Source organism: Oncorhynchus nerka, linkage group LG4 (assembly GCF_034236695.1).
Source record: "Oncorhynchus nerka isolate Pitt River linkage group LG4, Oner_Uvic_2.0, whole genome shotgun sequence".
Taxonomy (NCBI): Eukaryota; Metazoa; Chordata; class Actinopteri; order Salmoniformes; family Salmonidae; genus Oncorhynchus; species Oncorhynchus nerka.
The window spans coordinates 26,923,446-26,943,824 of record NC_088399.1 but is presented as its reverse complement, the minus strand read 5'-3'; the positions used below and the strand labels follow the sequence as shown (position 1 = coordinate 26,943,824).

The 20,379-nt window shown below is 45.2% G+C and overlaps 2 protein-coding genes across 5 annotated transcripts in view; one reads left to right on the top strand and one right to left on the bottom strand.

Moving 5' to 3' along the window:
• LOC115125809 (high affinity cAMP-specific and IBMX-insensitive 3',5'-cyclic phosphodiesterase 8B-like) overlaps nucleotides 1–6,637 on the top strand; it is a 140,380-nt gene extending 133,743 nt beyond the window's left edge. For all 3 annotated transcript variants that reach the window (XM_065017405.1, XM_065017404.1, XM_065017406.1), the window contains exon 22: nucleotides 359–6,637. In XM_065017405.1, coding sequence (XP_064873477.1) covers nucleotides 359–468 — 110 coding nt within the window. In that variant the 3' untranslated portion in view covers nucleotides 469–6,637. The remainder of the gene's footprint in view (nucleotides 1–358) is intronic.
• A 17-nt stretch (nucleotides 6,638–6,654) lies between these two features.
• wdr41 (WD repeat domain 41) lies at nucleotides 6,655–18,940 on the bottom strand. Of its 2 annotated transcripts, XM_065017407.1 has the most exons (14): nucleotides 18,739–18,940; nucleotides 18,515–18,589; nucleotides 18,182–18,297; nucleotides 17,115–17,163; nucleotides 15,398–15,526; nucleotides 15,242–15,304; nucleotides 10,260–10,371; nucleotides 9,948–10,010; nucleotides 9,732–9,836; nucleotides 8,686–8,870; nucleotides 8,411–8,532; nucleotides 8,124–8,209; nucleotides 7,324–7,457; nucleotides 6,655–7,211 (listed from the first exon to the last, which is right to left on the bottom strand). In XM_065017407.1, exons 2-14 carry the CDS (start codon nucleotides 18,560–18,562, stop codon nucleotides 7,071–7,073), a joined length of 1,353 nt encoding a protein of 450 aa, XP_064873479.1. In that variant the 5' UTR covers nucleotides 18,563–18,589; nucleotides 18,739–18,940; the 3' UTR covers nucleotides 6,655–7,070. The 2 variants fall into 2 exon arrangements, with proteins under 2 accessions (XP_064873479.1, XP_064873480.1); XM_065017408.1 differs by lacking the exons at nucleotides 18,515–18,589; nucleotides 18,739–18,940 and having other exon boundaries at nucleotides 17,115–17,630; nucleotides 18,182–18,271.
• Nucleotides 18,941–20,379: the final 1,439 nt, after the last annotated feature.

The window sequence follows — 20,379 nt, the reverse complement described above, 5'->3', positions numbered from 1 at the left end:
AGTCAAGATGCACTGAAGCAGAACCTACTGTACACACACACAAAAGCACACACATTCAGACACAAAAGTGCACAAAGATGCGCACACACACAAGCATAACGCACAAACACACTCACACAGCAGGCTTTAATTCGGCAGGGTCAGGGCTGGGTTGTTGTCTGGTGGTTGCCAGGTCAGGCTCAGACAGAGGGGCAACCAACGAGTTGGAAACTAGGAAGTAAACAACACCCACACAAACACAAATTACTTGAGACCTAATTTCCCTAGCTGTCATTTCCTTGTGTGGAAACTACCGCTGGCTCATGTGTTTGTGTGCATGCAGATGTGTGTTAACCTCACACTCTCCTCTGTCCCCCAGCCTTCGCCAGTCTACCTGGCCTCATGGAGCACCTGTCAGAGAACTACAAGTACTGGAAGGGTCTGGACGACATGAAGTGCAAGAGCTTGCGTCCGCCTTCTCCTCCGTGACCCCTCCATCCCTCCCTCTCTCCCTTCATCCCTCCATCCATCCCTCCCTCTCTCAGGGCAGGGGGAGACAGCGAATGTAGCCCAGCACTGGTATTAAGCCTCTCCCACTGTGATTCTACCCAGCTCCACACACATTGGACTGTACTGCAGTCTGCAGACCTTAGAGCCTGCAAACCCCAGAGTCTGTAGCTTGGAGCCCTGAGAAGAAACCAGGGGACTGTCATACTGGCTGACATAATGACACCCTATCCCCTATGTAGTGGACTACTTCTGACCAGAGCCCCAACCCCAACACATTTCCCATCTTTGGTTATCTGATGTTGCCTCAAACTACAAAAACAGATTTCATACAGAGAATCATTATGATGCTCATTGCTAAATTTAGCATGGGGGGCTCTGGTCAAACATACATGCACTACATGGGGAATAGGGTAACATTTTAGATTTGCCCTCTGAGGCTGAAGCCAGCCTCTTCAGACCCCTCTCGGGTCCCTGTTGGGCCCCTAATTGGACTCTACAGTCCTCCTTATCATCTGTCCCAGCCTGAGGGGTGAGGACCTACCAATCAGTCCCAGCCTGAGGGGTGAGGACCAACCAATCAGTCCCAGCCTGAGGGGTGAGGACCAACCAATCAGTCCCAGCCTGAGGGGTGAGGACCAACCAATCAGTCCCAGCCTGAGGGGTGAGGACCAACCAATCAGTCCCAGCCTGAGGACCTACCAATCAGTCCCAGCCTGAGGGGTGAGGACCTACCAATCAGTCCCAGCCTGAGGGGTGAGGACCAACCAATCAGTCCCAGCCTGAGGGGTGAGGACCAACCAATCAGTCCCAGCCTGAGGACCAACCAATCAGTCCCAGCCTGAGGGGTGAGGACCAACCAATCAGTCCCAGCCTGAGGGGTGAGGACCAACCAATCAGTCCCAGCCTGAGGGGTGAGAGGACCAACCAATCAGTCCCAGCCTGAGGGGTGAGAGGACCAACCAATCAGTCCCAGCCTGAGGGGTGAGGACCAACCAATCAGTCCCAGCCTGAGGGGTGAGGACCAACCAATCAGTCCCAGCCTGAGGGGTGAGGACCAACCAATCGGTCCCAGCCTGAGGGGTGAGGACCAACCAATCGGTCCCAGCCTGAGGGGTGAGGACCAACCAATCGGTCCCAGCCTGAGGGGTGAGGACCAACCAATCAGTCCCAGCCTGAGGGGTGAGGACCAACCAATCAGTCCCAGCCTGAGGGGTGAGGACCAACCAATCAGTCCCAGCCTGAGCGGTGACGACCAACCAATCAGTCCCAGCCTGAGGGGTGAGGACCAACATGCTACAAACCAACCAACTGCACTTTAGCAGCTCAAAGTCACTTTCTCAAAATCTTTTATTTTTCCTGTCTGTTTTTCTGCTCTCTTCTCTCAGACAAGAGTCTGCTGTTTCTTCTCATACTGTACCTTTCTGTCTCTCTACTGTAGTATGTAGTACTGCTGAGATGGGTACCAAAGCTTCATTATACTGTGACTTCTACAGCTGAAAGAGGAGAGATCACGGAATGATTACAGAACTAAAGCATGTAGAGAGAAATCAGTCCACTCCAGCACATGCACACTGTACTCGCTCTTCCAACTAAACAGACAACTGTAAATTGTAACTCCGCTTACCTTGTTCTCTCGCCAGCTGAAAGTATTAAGGAATATTGAGCTCTGATAAGCCCTGTCAGGCAGAATCATACAGAGGTGTGTGTGCGTGTGCGCGCGTGTTTGTGTGTGTTTGGCAGCAGCCCCAGTGCAGTCACAGGTCTGTGTTCGCTCCATACCTAGGAGGTTTACAGAGCAGAGCCCAGCTGAACTGACTGCTGCAATATCTCTCTCTATGGGGGAGAACCAGAGCTCTGTGCAGAGAGCCATGCCTCACATGCAGCTAGCTCACCATTAGGCTCCCCTCTGGGGCTAGAACCAGCCCTCACTCAGCCCCTCTGGAACTCTGCTCCACATGGCTCTTAAAAGATAACTATCCTGTCAACACTGGGGCTTAGTGGGAACAGTATTAGAACAGAATTACAACACTATTAGCGACAAGTGGGAGAAAAATAACACTATATTAAGTACTGTTGATCTTCAATTATAAACCAAATAAGAAGTGAATTATCTGACCTACAGTAGGCCAAGTGTAATATTTATGACAGCTTGCATTGAAGCTAATCATAATTCATTACTTAAAAAAGGTCATAAAGTTCCAGTACATCCATTTAAATATCAAAGGCACATGTTTTATTTATTTATTTAATTTAACCTTTATTTAACTAGGCACATTGATGTGGACACATACTGTAGATAATTGTAATCTCCAAATATGAAGGAAACAAATGATAGTATCGCAACATGAGAGCAGTGGCTAAGCAAGTTAATATTCCAAGCACAACCAACCCATTGATTTCTAACTTTCCAGTTACTCTCTGGTGTGCAGTGCAGTTGTACAGTCGTGGCCAAAAGTTTTGAGAATGACACAAATATACATTTTCACAAAGTCTGCTGCCTCAGTTTGTATGATGGCAATATGCATATACTCCAGAATGTTATGAAGAGTGATCAGGTTAATTGCAATTCATTGCAAAGTCACTCTTTGCCATACAAATGAACTGAATCCCCCAAAAACATTTCCTCTGCATTTCAGCCCTGCCACAAAAGGACCAGCTGACAACATGTCAGTGATTCTCTCATTAACACAGGTGTGAGTGTTGATGAGGACAAGGCTGGAGATCACTCTGTCATGCTGATTGAGTTCGAATAACAGACTGGAAGCTTCAAAAGGACGGTGGTGCTTGGAATCATTGTTCTTCCTCTGTCAACCATGGTTACCTGCAAGGAAACACGTGCCATCATTATTACTTTGCACAAAAAGGGCTTCACAGGCAAGGATATTGCTGCCAGTAAGATTGCACCTAAATCAACCATTTATCAGATCATCAAGAACTTCAAGGAGAGAGGTTCAGTTGTTGTGAAGAAGGCTTCAGGGCGCCCAAGAAAATCCAGCAAGCACCAGGACCGTCTCCTAAAGTTGATTCAACTGCGGGATCGGGGCACCACCAGTACAGAGCTTGCTCAGGAATCACAGCAAGCAGGTGTGAGTGCATCTGTACGCAAAATACTTTTGGAGGATGGCCTGGTGTCAAGAAGGGCAGCAAAGAAGCCACTTCTCTCCAGGAAAAACATCAGGGACAGATATTCTGCAAAAGGTACAGGGATGGGACTGCTGAGGACTGGGGTAAAGTCATTTTCTCTGATGAATCCCCTTTCCGATTGTTTGGGGCACCTGGAAAAAAGCATGTCCGGAGAAGACAAGGTGAGCGCTACCATCAGTCCTGTGTCATGCCAACAGTAAAGCATCCTTAGACCATTCATGTGTGGGGTTGCTTCTCAGCCAAAGGAGTGGGCTCACTCACAATTTTGCCTAAGAACACAGCCATGAATAAAGAATGGTACCAACACATCCTCTGAGAGCAACTACTTCCAACCATCCAGGAACAGTTTGGTGAAGAACAATGCCTTTTCCAGCATGATGGAGCACCTTGCCATAAGGCAAAAGTGATAACTAAGTGGCTCGGGGAACAAAACATCGATATTTTGGGTCCATGGCCAGGAAACTCCCCAGACCTTAATCCCATTGAGAACTTGTGGTCAATCCTCAAGAGACAGATGGACAAACAAATTCTGACAAACTCCAAGCATTGATTATGGGCTGCCATCAGTCAGGATGTGGCTCAGAAGTTAATTGACAGCATGCCAGGGCGGATTGCAGAGGTCTTGAAAAGAAGGGTCAACACTGCAAATATTCACTCTTTGCACCAACTTCATGTAGTTGTCAATAAAAGCCTTTGACACTTACGAAATGCTTGTAATTATACTTCAGTATTCCATAGTAACATCTGACAAAAATATCTAAAGACACTGAGGCAGCAGACTTTGTGAAAATGAATATTTGTGTCATTCTCAAAACTTTTGGCCACGACTGTAGGAGTACATTATATTTTCCAACTGCTTCTTGTCCCTCCTGTGTCCCCATAGCGTGTTGCTGGTCCGTTATGATGTAGCATGGCAGTGTGGTCTGAGCAGAGCCACCTCACAGCAGCCTGATGAAACCACCATGGGAGAGACACAGCATGAAAGACTTGGATGGCTCTGGCTCAAACTATTCCCTATGTAGTGCACTACTTTTGGGGCAGAGATGTATGTGGTGAGAAACACTGGCACACTTAGCTTTTGGGGCTTAAACAGTTGCATCTTAAATGCACCCTATTGCCTTTAAAGTGCAGTACAGAATGGTAGTGTGTTCTATGGGGACATTTTAGATTGACCTGGGCTTTGGATCCTCTCTAGGAAAAGAGACCATCAGGCCTCTACTGCTGCTTGGTTCTGTTGGGTTTTCAACTCCGACTCTGCTATTAAAACAATATTGAAAATGACATTATCATCCCCTTCCTGTCATCTAAAACACATTACTGTGTAGTGGTCTCCCTCCATTGGTTGGCAGTGGGAAATGCAGTTCCAATAATGTCCTTGTGCAGCTACACAGTAGACATACAAGACAGGCAGTCAAAGGCATAGCCTGCTGGAAGTAGGGGTGCTGAGGGTGCTGGTGTCTCCCCTGAAAAATCAGATATTATTAAAAAAAATAATACTAATTACAGAAGTAGTGCACTGGGCCTTTACTAGTCCTATAATTATCAGACCGATATATGTAGCGTGTTTGTAGTCTGTAGCGCGTGCCCCTCCAAAATATTCTATGACACCCCCCCAAACATCTTCCTGCAGCTATGGTCAGATGTGTTATGAATGGGTGGTAAGTTCCGAGTTCAAAGTGCTTGCGCATTCCTGCATGTGTGTATATTCAACCAAGAGAAACTAAACTGGGGTACGTAGTTAACCGAAGGAACAGTGATCTTCTTCAAGGTGCCTTACTTTGCTCCTCTCCTCTGAAACAGTGTTCCTTCAGCTTCAAATGGTTTGTTTGGCTTCAAATGGTTTGTTTGGATTCAAATGTTTTGTTTGGCTTTCAAATGGTTTGTTTGGCTTCAAATGGTTTGTTTGGCTTCATGTGGTTTGTTTGGATTCAAATGGTTTGTTTGGCTTCAAATGGTTTGTTTGGCTTCATGTGGTTGATTTAGCTTCAAATGATTTGTTTGGTTTCATGTGGTTTGTTTGTTTGGGTTAGTGAGTAGCTGAACAAAGCCACTAAGCCAGAGTAGGCCTATTTTACTTTAGAATTTTAACCTGGCTCACGTCTCACATTCCTCAACTCCTCGTTCTCTGGTTGGTCAGAGTATCACAGTATATTAATGTCCCAAATGGCACCCTATTCCCCATATAGTGACAAATGAAGTGTGCTTTGTGGGGAACATGGTGTCATTTGAGACTGACCCTCGACAGCTGAACACTACAGGTATTATGGAGAGAACAGTGTGTTTGACAATGACTGTATGCTAGTTTCAGAACATGGTAAGACAAATGCCTTAAAACCTCTTCCCATTGCTCACTCTGTCAAGGCTTTCATAGTTTCACTGATATACGACACTGGAAACTACCTAGCTACTGCTGACTTCAACAACCCACTATGTAGTGTCCCATGGACTGTCCATTGAGCTTCATCTATTTTTAATAGAACAATGTTTTTTATTGACTTTTGTTTCAGTTGTTCAGCTAGATGTGTTCAGATCTGATGTCACCCTCATGCTTCACCTCCTTTCCTCTCTTTTCCCCCCAAAACAAACCGTTTCAGCTGAAGTGAGAGCATGGCTGACATCTACTGTGATGTCATGTTAACCAGGCTCTGTCATTGGTCAGAGACTGGCATCAATGGATACGGAGAACGTGCCAATCTGTTTCCTTCAGAACAACCAATAGGAACTCAACAAGCGTTAATGTATACAAGCTCTATTTTTTAAAGTCATTATTCATTGTTTTGTCATTATTGGCCGTGAAAAGGCAACTGTAAAGTATAATGGTAATGTTTTATGTATTTTGGAAGGATTTTATGGTTTGAGGCTTTAGTTGTTTATAAAGCTGCTCTGGTTGGATCCTCCAGAGTTGAGTGGATATGATTTCAGTCTTTTGTGGTCTGATTTTGGTTCTCTTTGTCAATACTTTTTAAATGTATTAGTGACAAACAATAAACATGTTTAAAATATACATATCCTGCAATATGGTGTTTGTGACCAGTTGTATCTTTAATTTGTGACATTATTTTTAGGCTTTAAAAAACAAGCAAGTGTGGGGTAAAAATAGTTCAAATAACCATACAGACATTTGGCAAATAAATGTGTGACCAACTTGAAGACAGGCATATATAAGAACATCAGATTAAAATTGAAGACTTGAAACACACAGAATTTCACACATTGTAAAATCACTAAACCAACAAACATGGTAAGAAATATCCATCACATTGTACACACATATATATATATATATATATAGACACATCCATGAACCTCAGACAGTGAAATAACAACACCTAGGAACAAATACATTCCACCCCTCTTTAAAACCTTAACTTCCAGTAGAAAGTGTTCTGTAAAATCATAAATAATGGTGTTAGTGACTGACAGGTGGGGGTGGGGGGTCAGAGTCCCCCGTTCTCCTCCAGTTTCCTGAAGAGGGCGAGACTGCGGAGGTGAGACTCTCTCTCTCTGTTCTTCCATGCAATCAGCAGGTGGTCTGTAGAACATGTTACCAGACCCTTCTCCCCAAAACTCACAAACATCTGGAGAGGACACGCAAGCAAAAACACACAAATACACAGAAATGGTAACATGTATAAATAGGATAGGATATTTGTCTATATGTTGTCAGTTGATTATTACGTGACATCATACCTGCACGGCCCCTGAGTGTCCAATCAGGTCGCCCGTCAGTTCCAATGTTCTGAGACTGGGGAGTTCAAGAACCTTCTTCACAGGAGGCCCCGCCTGCTTATTGGACCTGCCGAAAGTCCACATCCCAAAGAACCCTGGAGGATGGAGAGAGAGAGAAGAGAGAGACAGAGAGAGATTTTAATAGAAAGCTGATGCTGTGACTTTTCAGATGGACTCGGCAACCAGACAGGTTTGGCACATGGACTCTATCAGCCACGACGTCATCACCACGAGATGTCAAGCAGTGGGCACAGCTCTGGGATGAGAAACATTCCACAACCATCCAATAAGACGTGACTGTAGACCGCCTGGCCCTAGGGGCTTGTCACATTTTTTCACATGAAAACATTTATCTTAATATGGACAATAAAATGGCCATAAAAATCCCAAAAGACCAAAATTATATTTCCCTTCCTTATAAATTACAGTGGAAGTGCAAAAAGAAAAACCAACTCAGGAAATGTGATTTGGCTGAGTGTGTGTGTTCGCTGACTGATGACAGTGCTTCAAGAAGGAGGCATCACACTGACAGACTCTGAGCTGCGGTGAAGTGATGGATGAACAGAACGAGAAAGCGAGGGAAAGAAAGGACCACAGCTCAGACTCAGAGGAGCGCTCCAATCCACTTCAAAGGCAGCTGTGTAGGATTAGTATAGACGCTAGCCTAGGCTAGTGACATCACTGCCATAGTCTGTCTAGCCCTCCTTTGATCCCACCACTACACTGACTCCGCTGGGTCTGTGTGTGTGTGTACGACTCACCTGCAGAGGCTGGTTCTGCAGGTAACAGGAGGTCCTGCATCTCCCAAATCCTCACACTGCCATCCTCGGAGCACGACATCAGCCCCCTGCAACACACAGACACACTATAAGAAATCTATAAAAACACTGCAGTGTGACACACATGTACCTTACAGAAGAGAGAACACAGGTAACGTGTGAAACCTGATAAAGACCATTATGTTTGATAACATTGTTGTGGCTGAGATAAAGAGCTTGGGAACAGCAAACAGTGGGTCTCTTAATAAGAGCAGGTGTGATTTGATTACCCATCAGGCAGCAGCATGGTGTGTAGTACGTTGGAGTCGTGGGCTGTCTTCCTGTAGGCCACAACACTCTTAGTGATGACGCTGTACACATACAGACCACTGCCCACTGCAGCCACCATCAGCTAGGGAGGAAGAGGTGATAAAAGATCATTCATTTGTAGTGTATTGAGACCTTGTGATAATGCACCTTAAATACCAGTTGACTTGACTTGATTAACAACACTAACTTTCAACCTAAAATAATCTCACCATGTCAAAACACTTTGGGTACTCACCTCTCCATCGGATGTCAGCTGTTGGATGGACATCTCACTGGGTTTCGGAGCGGCCAATCGGATCTCAGCCTGGGTGTCGGTCTGAGACTCCTCCCACAGGATGTGCTCATAGGCCATAATCGTCCAATCAACAGCGTCCCACAGGATCAGCTCGCCAACATGGGACCCACTGGCAAATAGGCCATCTGAAAAGGAAGCGGTAGAGGAGGAAGAGTAGGAGGAAAATACCATAGCGTTAGAATTTGTGAAGTAGAACCTCAGAAATTCAAATCCCAGACTGCCCAGTCAAAGTTTAGCTTCAGTTTAAGTTAAACCAAGTCAACCTGAAATATACACTGAGTGTACAAAGCATTAAGGACACCTGCTCTTTCCAAGACATACTGAAGACTGACCAGGTGAATCCAGGAGAAAGCTATGATCCCTTATTGATGTCTCTTCAATCAGTGTAGATGAAGGGGAGGAAACAGGTTAAAGAAGGATTTCTAAGCCTTGAGACATGGATTGTGTATGTGTGCCATTCAGAGGGTGAATGACCAAGACTAAATATTTAAGTGCCTTTGAAAAGGGTATGGTAGTAGGTGCCAAGAACACCACTTTGATTGTGTATTTGTCACGCTCAACAGTTTCATGTGTGTATCAAGAATGGTCCTCCACGCAAAGGACATCCAGCCCACTTGACACAACCGTGGGAAGTTTGAGACAAAAATGGGCCAGCATCCCTGTGGAACACTTTTGACACTTTGTAGAGTCCATACCCCGATGAATTGAGGTTGTTCTGAAGGCAAGAGGGAGGGAGAGGGGTGCAACTCAATATTAGGAAGGTGTCCTTACTGATGTCATATACACTCAGTGTATTTGACATCAGCAAAGTGATCTCTCTATCAGACCTGCTAGGTCATATCCATATAACTTCTTTATTGAGGAAAATGTACTTACTACGACAGTGATACTTGGTTGTCTCACCTTGCTATCTTGAAATGATTGCATCTGCTGAATGACTAACATGTCAAATGTAAATGTGAGATGACGAAGAGATAAAGGCTGACCATTGATGTTGATGAGAGCGTGGATGCTGTCCTGGTGGTCAGATAGACGTCTGACCTCTGCCACAGACAACCGGGACCCTGTGGACATGGTCAGCCTGAAAATCACTACACAGAGGGAGGGAGAGGGTGTTTACCTTAGTTCAAAAGAGAAACATGGACAACACAAAGGTTCATAAAGAATACAGGACTACAACCATGGTTACTATTACTACTCACCTATATCTTTGTCCATAGCTGCTGCTATACAGTTCTTAGGCAACTCCACCATGGCACTGATTCCTTGAGACACAACACAAGACTAACATTGAATCCCTTCATATATGAGATTAAAATACATAAATAAGCACCAATGGAAAGAAAAGGTGGTGCTAAATGGACAAGATCAAGCAGTACTCCCTTCCTTTAAAAATGTTTGCTCCCTTTTGTGGCAACTGAACCGTAATCCTGGTTTCTCTGTGTACCATGAGGTTAATGTGTGAATAGTGCATTATGAATGAATGTATCCTAACATGATCTCTGTGTTATTACCTGTGTCGTCGTGGTGCTGGCTCTGACACTGCAGCTGGAAGTCTCTGTTCCACACACACAACTCATTTCCTCCCGACACCCACACACATAACCGCTCCAACACCAGCAGACACTAACAGAGATAGAAAGATAAGAGTACACACGTACCCACCCACCCACCCACCCACCCACACCCACACCCACACACATAACCGCTCCAACACCAGCAGACACTAACAGAGATAGAACGATAAGAGTACACACGTACCCACCCACACCCACACCCACACACATAACCGCTCCAACACCAGCAGACACTAACAGAGATAGAACGATAAGAGTACACACGTACCCACCCACCCACCCACACCACACACATAACCGCTCCAACACCAGCAGACACTAACAGAGATAGAACGATAAGAGTACACACGTACCCACCCACCCACCCACCCACCCACACACATAACCGCTCCAACACCAGCAGACACTAACAGAGATAGAACGATAAGAGTACACACGTACCCACCCACACCCACCCACACCCACAACCGCTCCAACACCAGCAGACACTAACAGAGATAGAACGATAAGAGTACACACGTACCCACCCACCCACCCACACCCACACACATAACCGCTCCAACACCAGCAGACACTAACAGAGATAGAACGATAAGAGTACACACGTACCCACCCACCCACCCACCCCCACACACATAACCGCTCCAACACCAGCAGACACTAACAGAGATAGAACGATAAGAGTACACACGTACCCACCCACACCCACACAATTATATCTCCACCTAAACAATAGAATCACTTGGAGAAGGGTATCAGTCATTATCAACCTATGGAGACTAATTACCAGCCTAACCAATCTATCCACCTCATCCCCATATTGTTTTTATTTACATTATTACACACCAGTATCTCTACTTGCACATCATCATCTGCACATCTATCACTCCAGTGTTCGTTTGCTAAATTATAATTACGTCGCTACAATGGCCTATTTATTACCTTACCTCCTCACACCATTTGCACACACTGTATATAGACTTTGATTTTTCTATTGTGTTATTGACTGTATGTTTGTTTATTCCATGTGTAACTCTGTGTTGTTTGTGTCGCACTGCTTTGTTTTATCTTGGCCAGGTCGCAGTTGTCAATGAGAACTTGTTCTCAACTTGCCTACCTGGTTAAATAAAATAAAAAATAAATTGCAAATATTTGAATTAATAGTGGAGTTCACAGACATAAAAAGACAGTATGTCTAAATATAACCTGAACTGACTGTATATGTAGAAACAGTATGCTAGATGGTGAAAACAGGTGAGGGAAAGATATGGAACAGCACTGTTGCCCCTAGCAACCCCCTCCCAAATTAACATTTAAAGACGCACACTCCATGAACTTCTCTTGCTGAAAAATAATATCCCACATATAAATACAGCAATGTACACACTTAAGAGTAGAAAAATGTTTTTTGAGCAAAATAGTGTTGTTTTTTTAGACAACTGCAAACGTACAATTTTGGAGAACTCTTCCAATTGAATTTCCCTGCTCGGAAGAATTAATGCCATTAAAATGGTCTTCCTCCCGCAACTGCTTTACCTATTCCAGAACATCCCGGTATTCATACCTAAATCCTTTCATAAACAACTGGACACAATTATCAATCCATTCATCTGGGATTATAAAACACACAGGAGTAGTAAAAACACCTCTGGAAGTCCAAGATGGAAGGATTGTCTACCCCAAATGTTATACACTGCTCAAAAAAATAAAGGGAACACTAAAATAACACATCCTAGATCTGAATGAATGAAATATTTGTATTAAATACTTTTTTCTTTACATAGTTGAATGTGCTGACAACAAAATCACACAAAAAGTATCAATGGAAATCAAATGTATCAACCCATGGAGGTCTGGATTTGGAGTGACACTCAAAATTAAAGTGGAAAACCACACTACAGGCTGATCCAACTTTGATGTAATGTCCTTTAAACAAGTCAAAATGAGGCTCAGTAGTGTGTGTGGCCTCCACGTGCCTGTATGACCTCCCTACAACGCCTGGGCATGCTCCTGATGAGGTGGTGGATGGAGCAAGACATGATGTCCCAAATGTGCTCAATTGGATTCAGGTCTGGGGAACGGGCGGGCCAGTCCATAGCATCAATGCCTTCCTCTTGCAGGAACTGCTGACACACTCCAGTCACATGAGGTCTAGCATTGTCTTGCATTAGGAGGAACCCAGGGCCAACCGCAACCGCATATGGTCTCACAAGGGGTCTGAGGATCTCATCTCGGTATCTAATGGCAGTCAGGCTACCTCTGGCACGCACATGGAGGGCTGTGCGGTCCCCCAAAGAAATGCCACCCCACACCATGACTGACCCACCACCAAACCGGTCATGCTGGAGGATGTTGCAGCCAGCAGAACGTTCTCCACGGCGTCTCCAGACTGTCACGTCTGTCACGTGCTCAGTGTGAACCTGCTTTCATCTGTGAAGAGCACAGGGCGCCAGTGGCGAATTTGCCAATCTTGGTGTTCTCTGGCAAATGCCAAACGTCCTGCACGGTGTTGGACTGTAAGCACAACCCCCACCTGTGGACGTCGGGCCATCATACCACCCTCATGGAGTCTGTTTCTGACCGTTTGAGCAGACACATGCACATTTGTGGCCTGCTGGAGGACATTTTCCAGGGCTCTGGCAGTGCTCCTCCTGCTCCTCCTTGCACAAAGACGGAGGTAGTGGTCCTGCTGCTGGGTTGTTGGCCTCCTCCTCGTCTCCTGATGTACTGGCCTGTCTCCTGGTAGCGCCTCCATGCTCTGGACACTACGCTGACAGACACAGCAAACCTTCTTGCCACAGCTCGCATTGATGTTCCATCCTGGATGAGCTGCACTACCTGAGCCACTTGTGTGGGTTGTAGACTCCGTCTCATGCTACCACTAGAGTGAAAGCACCGCCAACATTCAAAAGTGACCAAAACATCAGCCAGGAAGCATAGGAACTGAGAAGTGGTCTGTAGTCACCACCTGCAGAACTACTCCTTTATTGGGGGTGACTTGCTAATTGCATATAATTTCCACCTGTTGTCTATTCCATTTGCATAACAGCATGTGAAATGTATTGTCAATCAGTGTTGCTTCCTAAGTGGGCAGGTTGATTTCACAGAAGTGTGATTGACTTGGAGTTACATTGTGTTGTTTAAGTGTTCCCTTTATTTTTTTGAGCAGTGTATTTGACTATTGGTCCGCTAACCTCTGTGCTCTTCTGTTTTGTCTGGATGACGCAGCTGGCTTGGTATGGAGCGTGAGGGTAGCTGCCCTTCTTCTATTGACGCTGTGATTTTGTCCCGTCAATTTGGAGATGTCACTTTATGGTAACAATCCTAGTACACACAGCACAGTCCGTATCTAAGTTCCATTTTGACCTTATACCAATATCATTCTGCTCCCTACTGCGAAGAATAAGTACTTTGTCCCCTCTAACCTTGATAACACCTTTGCGCGATCGGGAGAACTAGGGATCAATACCATAGAGGATTTTTATATAGAAGGGAGTGTCAGAAACCCTCAAATGATTAACCAAGCCCCCAAAACAACTCATCTCTTAGTCTCATTTCGGCAACAACAAAAAAATATCTTGTTGTTTTGGAAAAGGAACAAAGTTCCCTCTACCAAATTATGGGGGGTGGCATCTGCCCTCTGCTTTCTGTTTACTTGTTCTGTATATCTTGTTTTCTTTCTTGTATGTGTTCAATAAAAACATATTTAAGCAACAAAACATTCATCACTTTCTTTTGAAATGACTGAAATGACCAGATATTTTAGACACTACATGATAAAGGTAATTACATAAGACATTACGCAGGGCGGCGGGTAGCCTAGTGGTCAGAGCGGCAGGGTAGCCTAGTGGTCAGAGCGGCGGGGTAGCCTAGTGGTCAGAGCGGCGGGTTAGCCTAGTGGTCAGAGCGGCGGGGTAGCCTAGTGGTCAGAGCGGCGGGTTAGCCTAGCGGTCAGAGCGGCAGGTTAGCCTAGCGGTCAGAGCGGCAGGTTAGCCTAGCGGTCAGAGCGGCAGGTTAGCCTAGCGGTCAGAGCGGCAGGTTAGCCTAGCGGTCAGAGCGGCAGGGTAGCCTAGCGGTCAGAGCGGCAGGTTAGCCTAGCGGTCAGAGCGGCAGGGTAGCCTAGCGGTCAGAGCGGCAGGGTAGCCTAGCGGTTAGAGCGGCAGGGTAGCCTAGCGGATAGAGCGGCAGGGTAGCCTAGAGGTTAGAGCGGCAGGGTAGCCTAGTGGTTAGAGCGTTGGACTAGTAACCGAAAGGTTGCAAGATCAAATCCCAGAGCTGACAAATCTGTCGATCTGCCCCTGAACAAGGCAGTTAACCCGCTGTTCCTAGGCCGTCATTGAAAATAAGAATTTGTTCTTAACTGACTTGCCTAGTTAAATGAAGGTAAAATATAAAAAATTACTTTCATTGGGACTCGGTAACAAAGATAGCTTCTCTCCCCAAGCCATAAGAGTGCTAAACAGCTAACAAAATGGCTACACGGACTATCTACATTGACCTTTTGCATTTTCTCTATGTACATTCAACACAGTCACGCTCCAATACACTCACCCACACACTCATATGCAATCATCATATACACTGCTGCTACTCTGTTTATCATATATCCTGATACCTCTATCGATCCAGGATCCCTGCACATTGTAAATATGGTATTGGAACTGACCCTGTATATAGCTTGCTTACTTTTCATGTTCTTCTTATTTCTATTTCTTGTGTGTTTTAGTTCTACTTGACTGTTTTATAGTACTACTAATATGTACTACTGCATTGTTGCGAAAGAGCAAGAAAGGCATTTCACTGTACTTCACTGTGCACATGACAATAAAAAGTTGGAACTTGAAAAAGAACACAGCACTAGGTAACCTATGGTAACGAGTTGCAAGTGTTGCCAACAGATGAAAAGCAGATGAACATACCTTGACAGAGGACTGGAGGTCTGAGACGGTCTGAACCCTGTTGCCTGTCTCTGGGTCCCACAGCTGAACCACAACACTCAGGAAACACAACAACAGGGTTCTATGTGTGTGTGTGTGTGTGTGTGTGTGTGTGTGTGTGTGTGTGTGTAAGGATACACTGAGGGTGCGGTCCGAGGAAGCTGTGATGAGGGAGGTGTGTGTGTTCTCTCCACTGGTGTGTGTGTAGGCTGTCATGGCTGTTATCTGCTGGGAGTGACCCCTTAGTTCCAGCAGCCTGTCTCCTGTCTGAGAACACAAACACACACACACACACACACACACACACACACACACACACACGACAATTCGTATTATTCAAAATATATTCACAACACTGCCACCTATTGGTGTTACTAAAACACTACTACCCTTTATTCTAGCTTTATCGTTTCAAATTCTTTTTCTTTTTTTTCACCTTTATTTAACCAGGTAGGCTAATTGAGAACAAGTTCTCATTTACAACAGCGACCTGGCCAAGATAAAGCATAGCAGTGTGAACAGACAGCAACACAGAGTTACACATGGAGTAAACAATAAACAAGTCAATAACACAGTAGGAAAAAAAAAAAAAAAAGAGTCTATATACATTGTGTGCAAAAGGCATGAGGAGGTAGGCGAATAATTACAATTTTAGCAGATTAACACTGGAGTGATAAATGATCAGATGGTCATATATGCAGGTAGAGATACTGGTGTGCAAAAGAGCAGAAAAGTAAATAAATAAAAACAGTATGGGGATGAAGTAGGTAAATTGGGTGGGCTATTTACTGATGGACTATGTACAGTTATGTACATCGGTTAGCTGCTCAGATAGCAGATGTTTAAAGTTGGTGAGGGAGATAAAAGTCTCCAGCTTCAGAGATTTTTTCAATTCGTTCCAGTCACAGGCAGCAGAGAACTGGAAGGAAAGGCGGCCAAATGAGGTGTTTGCTTTAGGGATGATCAGTGATATTAACCTGCTGGAGCGCGTGCTACGGGTGGGTGTTGCCATCGTGACCAGTGAACTGAGATAAGGCAGAGCTTCACCTAGCAATGACTTGTAAATGACCTGAAGCCAGTGGGTCTGGCGACGAATATGTAGCGAGGGCCAGCCGACTAGAGCATACAAGTCGCAGTGGTGGGTGGTATAAGGTGCTTTAGTGACAAAGCGGATGGCACTGTGATAAACTGCATCCAGTTTGCTGAGTAGAGTATTGGAAGCAATTTTGTAGATGACATCGCCGAAGTCGAGGATCGGTAGGATAGTCAGTTTTACTAGGGTAAGTTTGGCGGCGTGAATGAAGGAGGCTTTGTTGCGAAATAGAAAGCCGATTCTAGATTTGATTTTGGATTGGAGATGTTTGATATGAGTCTGGAAGGAGAGTTCAGTCTAGCCAGACACCTAGGTACTTATAGATGTCCACATATTCTAGGTCGGAGCCATCCAGGGTGGTGATGCTGGTCAGGCGTGTGGGTGCAGGCAGCGACGGTTGAAAAGCATGCATTTGGTTTTACTAGCGTTTAAGAGCAGTTGGAGGCCACGGAAGGAGTGTTGTATGGCGTTGAAGCTCGTTTGGAGGTTAGATAGCACAGTGTCCAAGAAAGGGCCAGAAGTATACAGAATGGTGTCGTCTGCGTAGAGGTGGATCAGGGAATCACCTGCAGCAAGAGCGACATCATTCATATATACAGAGAAAAGAGTCGGCCAGAGAATTGAACCCTGTGGCACCCCCATAGAGACTGCCAGAGGACCGGACAACATGCCCTCCGTCTACCCAGCTTTTGCTCAAAGCCGTTGGATGTTTATATGTTCCTACATCCCCCCTCGATCTCCCCTCCCAGACAAATGGCTCACCTCAACGTTCCACACCAACACCAGACCATCGTCTCCTGCAGACGCAAACCTGGGAAACAACAATGTCTACTTATGACATGACAAAACACTGGTCCTGCTTACAGTCCTGCTACTCACCTAAAAGCACAGCTAAAAACAAAGCATGATGGTGATAATTACCCAATACTCTTCAGGTATGAATGAGAAAAAACATGTATCAACTCCAAATGACTGAACCAGAAGGATGTGTTTCAGTGAAACAGAGAGTAAGCTACTGTCCACAAAATCCACTAACTCCCCTGGGATCTTAAAAACACCTGTCCTCGGGCTTAGCTCCTTTCCCTGACCTCTGACCCCTACCCATTTACAACCAACCTACAGGATGAGAGGATCAGAAAGAGTAAAGGATGAGATAGAAGAAAGAAGAGAAAAGGAACTGTCTTTCCAGCAAACGAGGGCTGGAAAAGGATACATTTTGGGACTTGAAAAGCAATCTGGTGAGAATGTTCCGGCCCCTGCCCTCGGCTGCTGGCCTGTCTGGAGAGGACGAGGCCCAGAGGAGGGGGTCATTACTGAGGTAGACGAGGCGTGAAGCTCTGCCGGACCCACCCAACTCCACACACACACACACACACACACACACAGCTCAGATCAGCTAGAAAGCACTTATGAGACCACTTATGCAAACCCACTGTACCATAGTAGCACGCAGCATGCTTCCACCAAGCAATGCATTACCTGTGAAGGCTGTTAACTATGTATTCAGTGGTCAGTGGGGGGTGGAAGAGCAGGTGGGGTAGCAGGTGTGTAGGAGGCGGGGGTTAAGGAAAGGGGTAAACTATAGAGTAACCGCACACATACAGTATAAAATACACACAACCCAGTAAAGATTTGTTGAGGAGAAGATCAAACACACACACACAGTCCAGCAATGGTGATGATTAAGCTCTTGTCACGCTCTGTAAGTTTGCTTTGGAGAGGATCTGCTGTCAATCACACTGAGAGATAGAGTCCAGCAGATGGTAGAGAGCAGAGAGAGAGAGAGAGAGAGGCAGAGAGAGAGAGAGAGAGAGAGGAGAGGTGCTTACCTGAAGTCATCAATCTGCACCAGAAATCGAACAATGTCAAAATGTCCTTTTAGCACCTGCAGTTCAGTGAACCAGTTTTTGGGCTGTTCCTCCCCAATGAATAGCACAGGGTTTTTCTGCACACATAAGGGATAAAAATGAGACAGCAGGTTGAAAAGCCACTCAGTGAATTCAATCACATAAGAGAAGTATAGTGAGAAAAGCATGGAAAGGGTCGAGAAAATGAATGATGTATATCTCTGCACAGATTATAGTAAGAATTATAGCCAGTACAAGACCACAACCAGGTAACTATAGCATTAACATCACACAAAACAGTTAGCCAGCTATTACCTCGACAGACCCCTGTGCTTCCCGACCACCGAGTATCCATCGCAGCATGACTGGCTAATGGCTATGCAGGAGATTCTGATGACAAGGAGACGACAGATGTCAGAAGTTGCACCATGGCACAATATGCAATTGCTGTTGTTGATGACAAACAGCTGACCCCTGCATGTAAACAATTCTGACAAGCTAATTCAGGTTAGCAAGCAGAGAATGTGATTATATCTTGCCTTAACAATCATTTGGCGTGAGACGTTCCCAGATCACGGTCGTCTTGACGCCTTTAAAATAGCTGTCGGGGATATCTCGTTGTTATTTAGTAGGGAAATCTGCCACTTGAGATCCAGCTGGCAAACCAAGACCCGTGAAATTTGACATGAAACTGTCAAGCTGAGCTTTCGCAACAAAACATTCATGTGACAGTAGCTAACTACGGAAGCGCAGGATGGACATATTAATGAAAACGTGAAAAACGGAAACGCAACTTCGCAAAGACCTGTCGACAAATTGGTATTATTGTTCTGCCTGTTCCTCATCCTTAGTAATAGCTGGCTAACTGTTTTGTGTGATGTTAATGCTATAGTTACCTGGTTGACAACCATTCTCTACGGTATCACTAAGCAAATGTGGTCTTGTACTGGCCATAATTCATACAATAATTTATGCAGAGATATACATCATTTATTTTCTCGACCCTTTCCACGCTATAAAATAATCGATATGGGAGGAATTTAAAAAATGAAATAACATTTTATAACATGTATATGCATCATGTAGCCAGTCTGTTTGTTACCTTGTAATTACACATTCATCTGTGACAACTAGATGGCAGTGTACAACAACTCGAAGCTCTGGAGAGAAGCACATCCTTCAGTGGAAACAGATACCGAAAGCGTTTGGGGAATTATGGCTGAACCAACATGTTTGCCTTGCTATTTACCCATGCAGTGTTTATACAGGTAAATATGTCTTGAAATAAAAAACACAGAATGTGTTTATTCATCTCATTTAAAATATTGTGTCTCACTGGACATTGAACTAAAAACAACACTGTCAAAGACTGCACTATTAGACTCTTATTATTGTCTCTGTGATAGTGTTTATGTGACTCAGTAGTATTTGTAGATTACCTTAGCATGACAACCACTGGCCCAAATCTCCCCCTGGCCCTCTCCTCCTCTACCCTCTATCTCCCTCTTTATACGCTCTCTACCTTCCCTCTTTCCTCATCTCTCCCTCTGTGACTGCTGGCTCTGCTGTGTTCTAGCTGTGTCTTTATACGCTCTCTACCTTCCCTCTTTCCTCATCTCTCCCTCTGTGACTGCTAGCTCTGCTGTGTTCTAGCTGTGTCTTTATACGCTCTCTACCTTCCCTCTTTCCTCATCTCTCCCTCTGTGACTGCTAGCTCTGCTGTGTTCTAGCTGTGTCTTTATACGCTCTCTACCTTCCCTCTTTCCTCATCTCTCCCTCTGTGACTGCTGGCTCTGCTGTGTTCTAGCTGTGTCTTTATACGCTCTCTACCTTCCCTCTTTCCTCATCTCTCCCTCTGTGACTGATGGCTCTGCTGTGTTCTAGCTGTGTCTTTATACGCTCTCTACCTTCCCTCTTTCCTCATCTCTCCCTCTGTGACTGCTGGCTCTGCTGTGTTCTAGCTGTGTCTTTATACACTCTCTACCTTCCCTCTTTCCTCATCTCTCCCTCTGTGACTGCTGGCTCTGCTGTGTTCTAGCTGTGTCTTTATACGCTCTCTACCTTCCCTCTTTCCTCATCTCTCCCTCTGTGACTGCTAGCTCTGCTGTGTTCTAGCTGTGTCTTTATACGCTCTCTACCTTCCCTCTTTCCTCATCTCTCCCTCTGTGACTGCTGGCTCT

Bases quoted from the DNA above. Each gene is read 5' to 3' on its own strand.
- wdr41 (XM_065017407.1), bottom strand. From the start codon at position 18,562: ATGCTGCGATGGATACTCGGTGGTCGGGAAGCACAGGGGTCTGTCGAG. The intron at 8,533-8,685 runs GTGAGTACCCAA...CTTCCTCCCTAG, and splicing joins AGCTGACATCCGATGGAGAG to CTGATGGTGGCTGCAGTGGG. The intron at 7,212-7,323 runs GTATGATGTCAC...TGTCCTCTCCAG, and splicing joins GACACTCAGGGGCCGTGCAG to ATGTTTGTGAGTTTTGGGGA.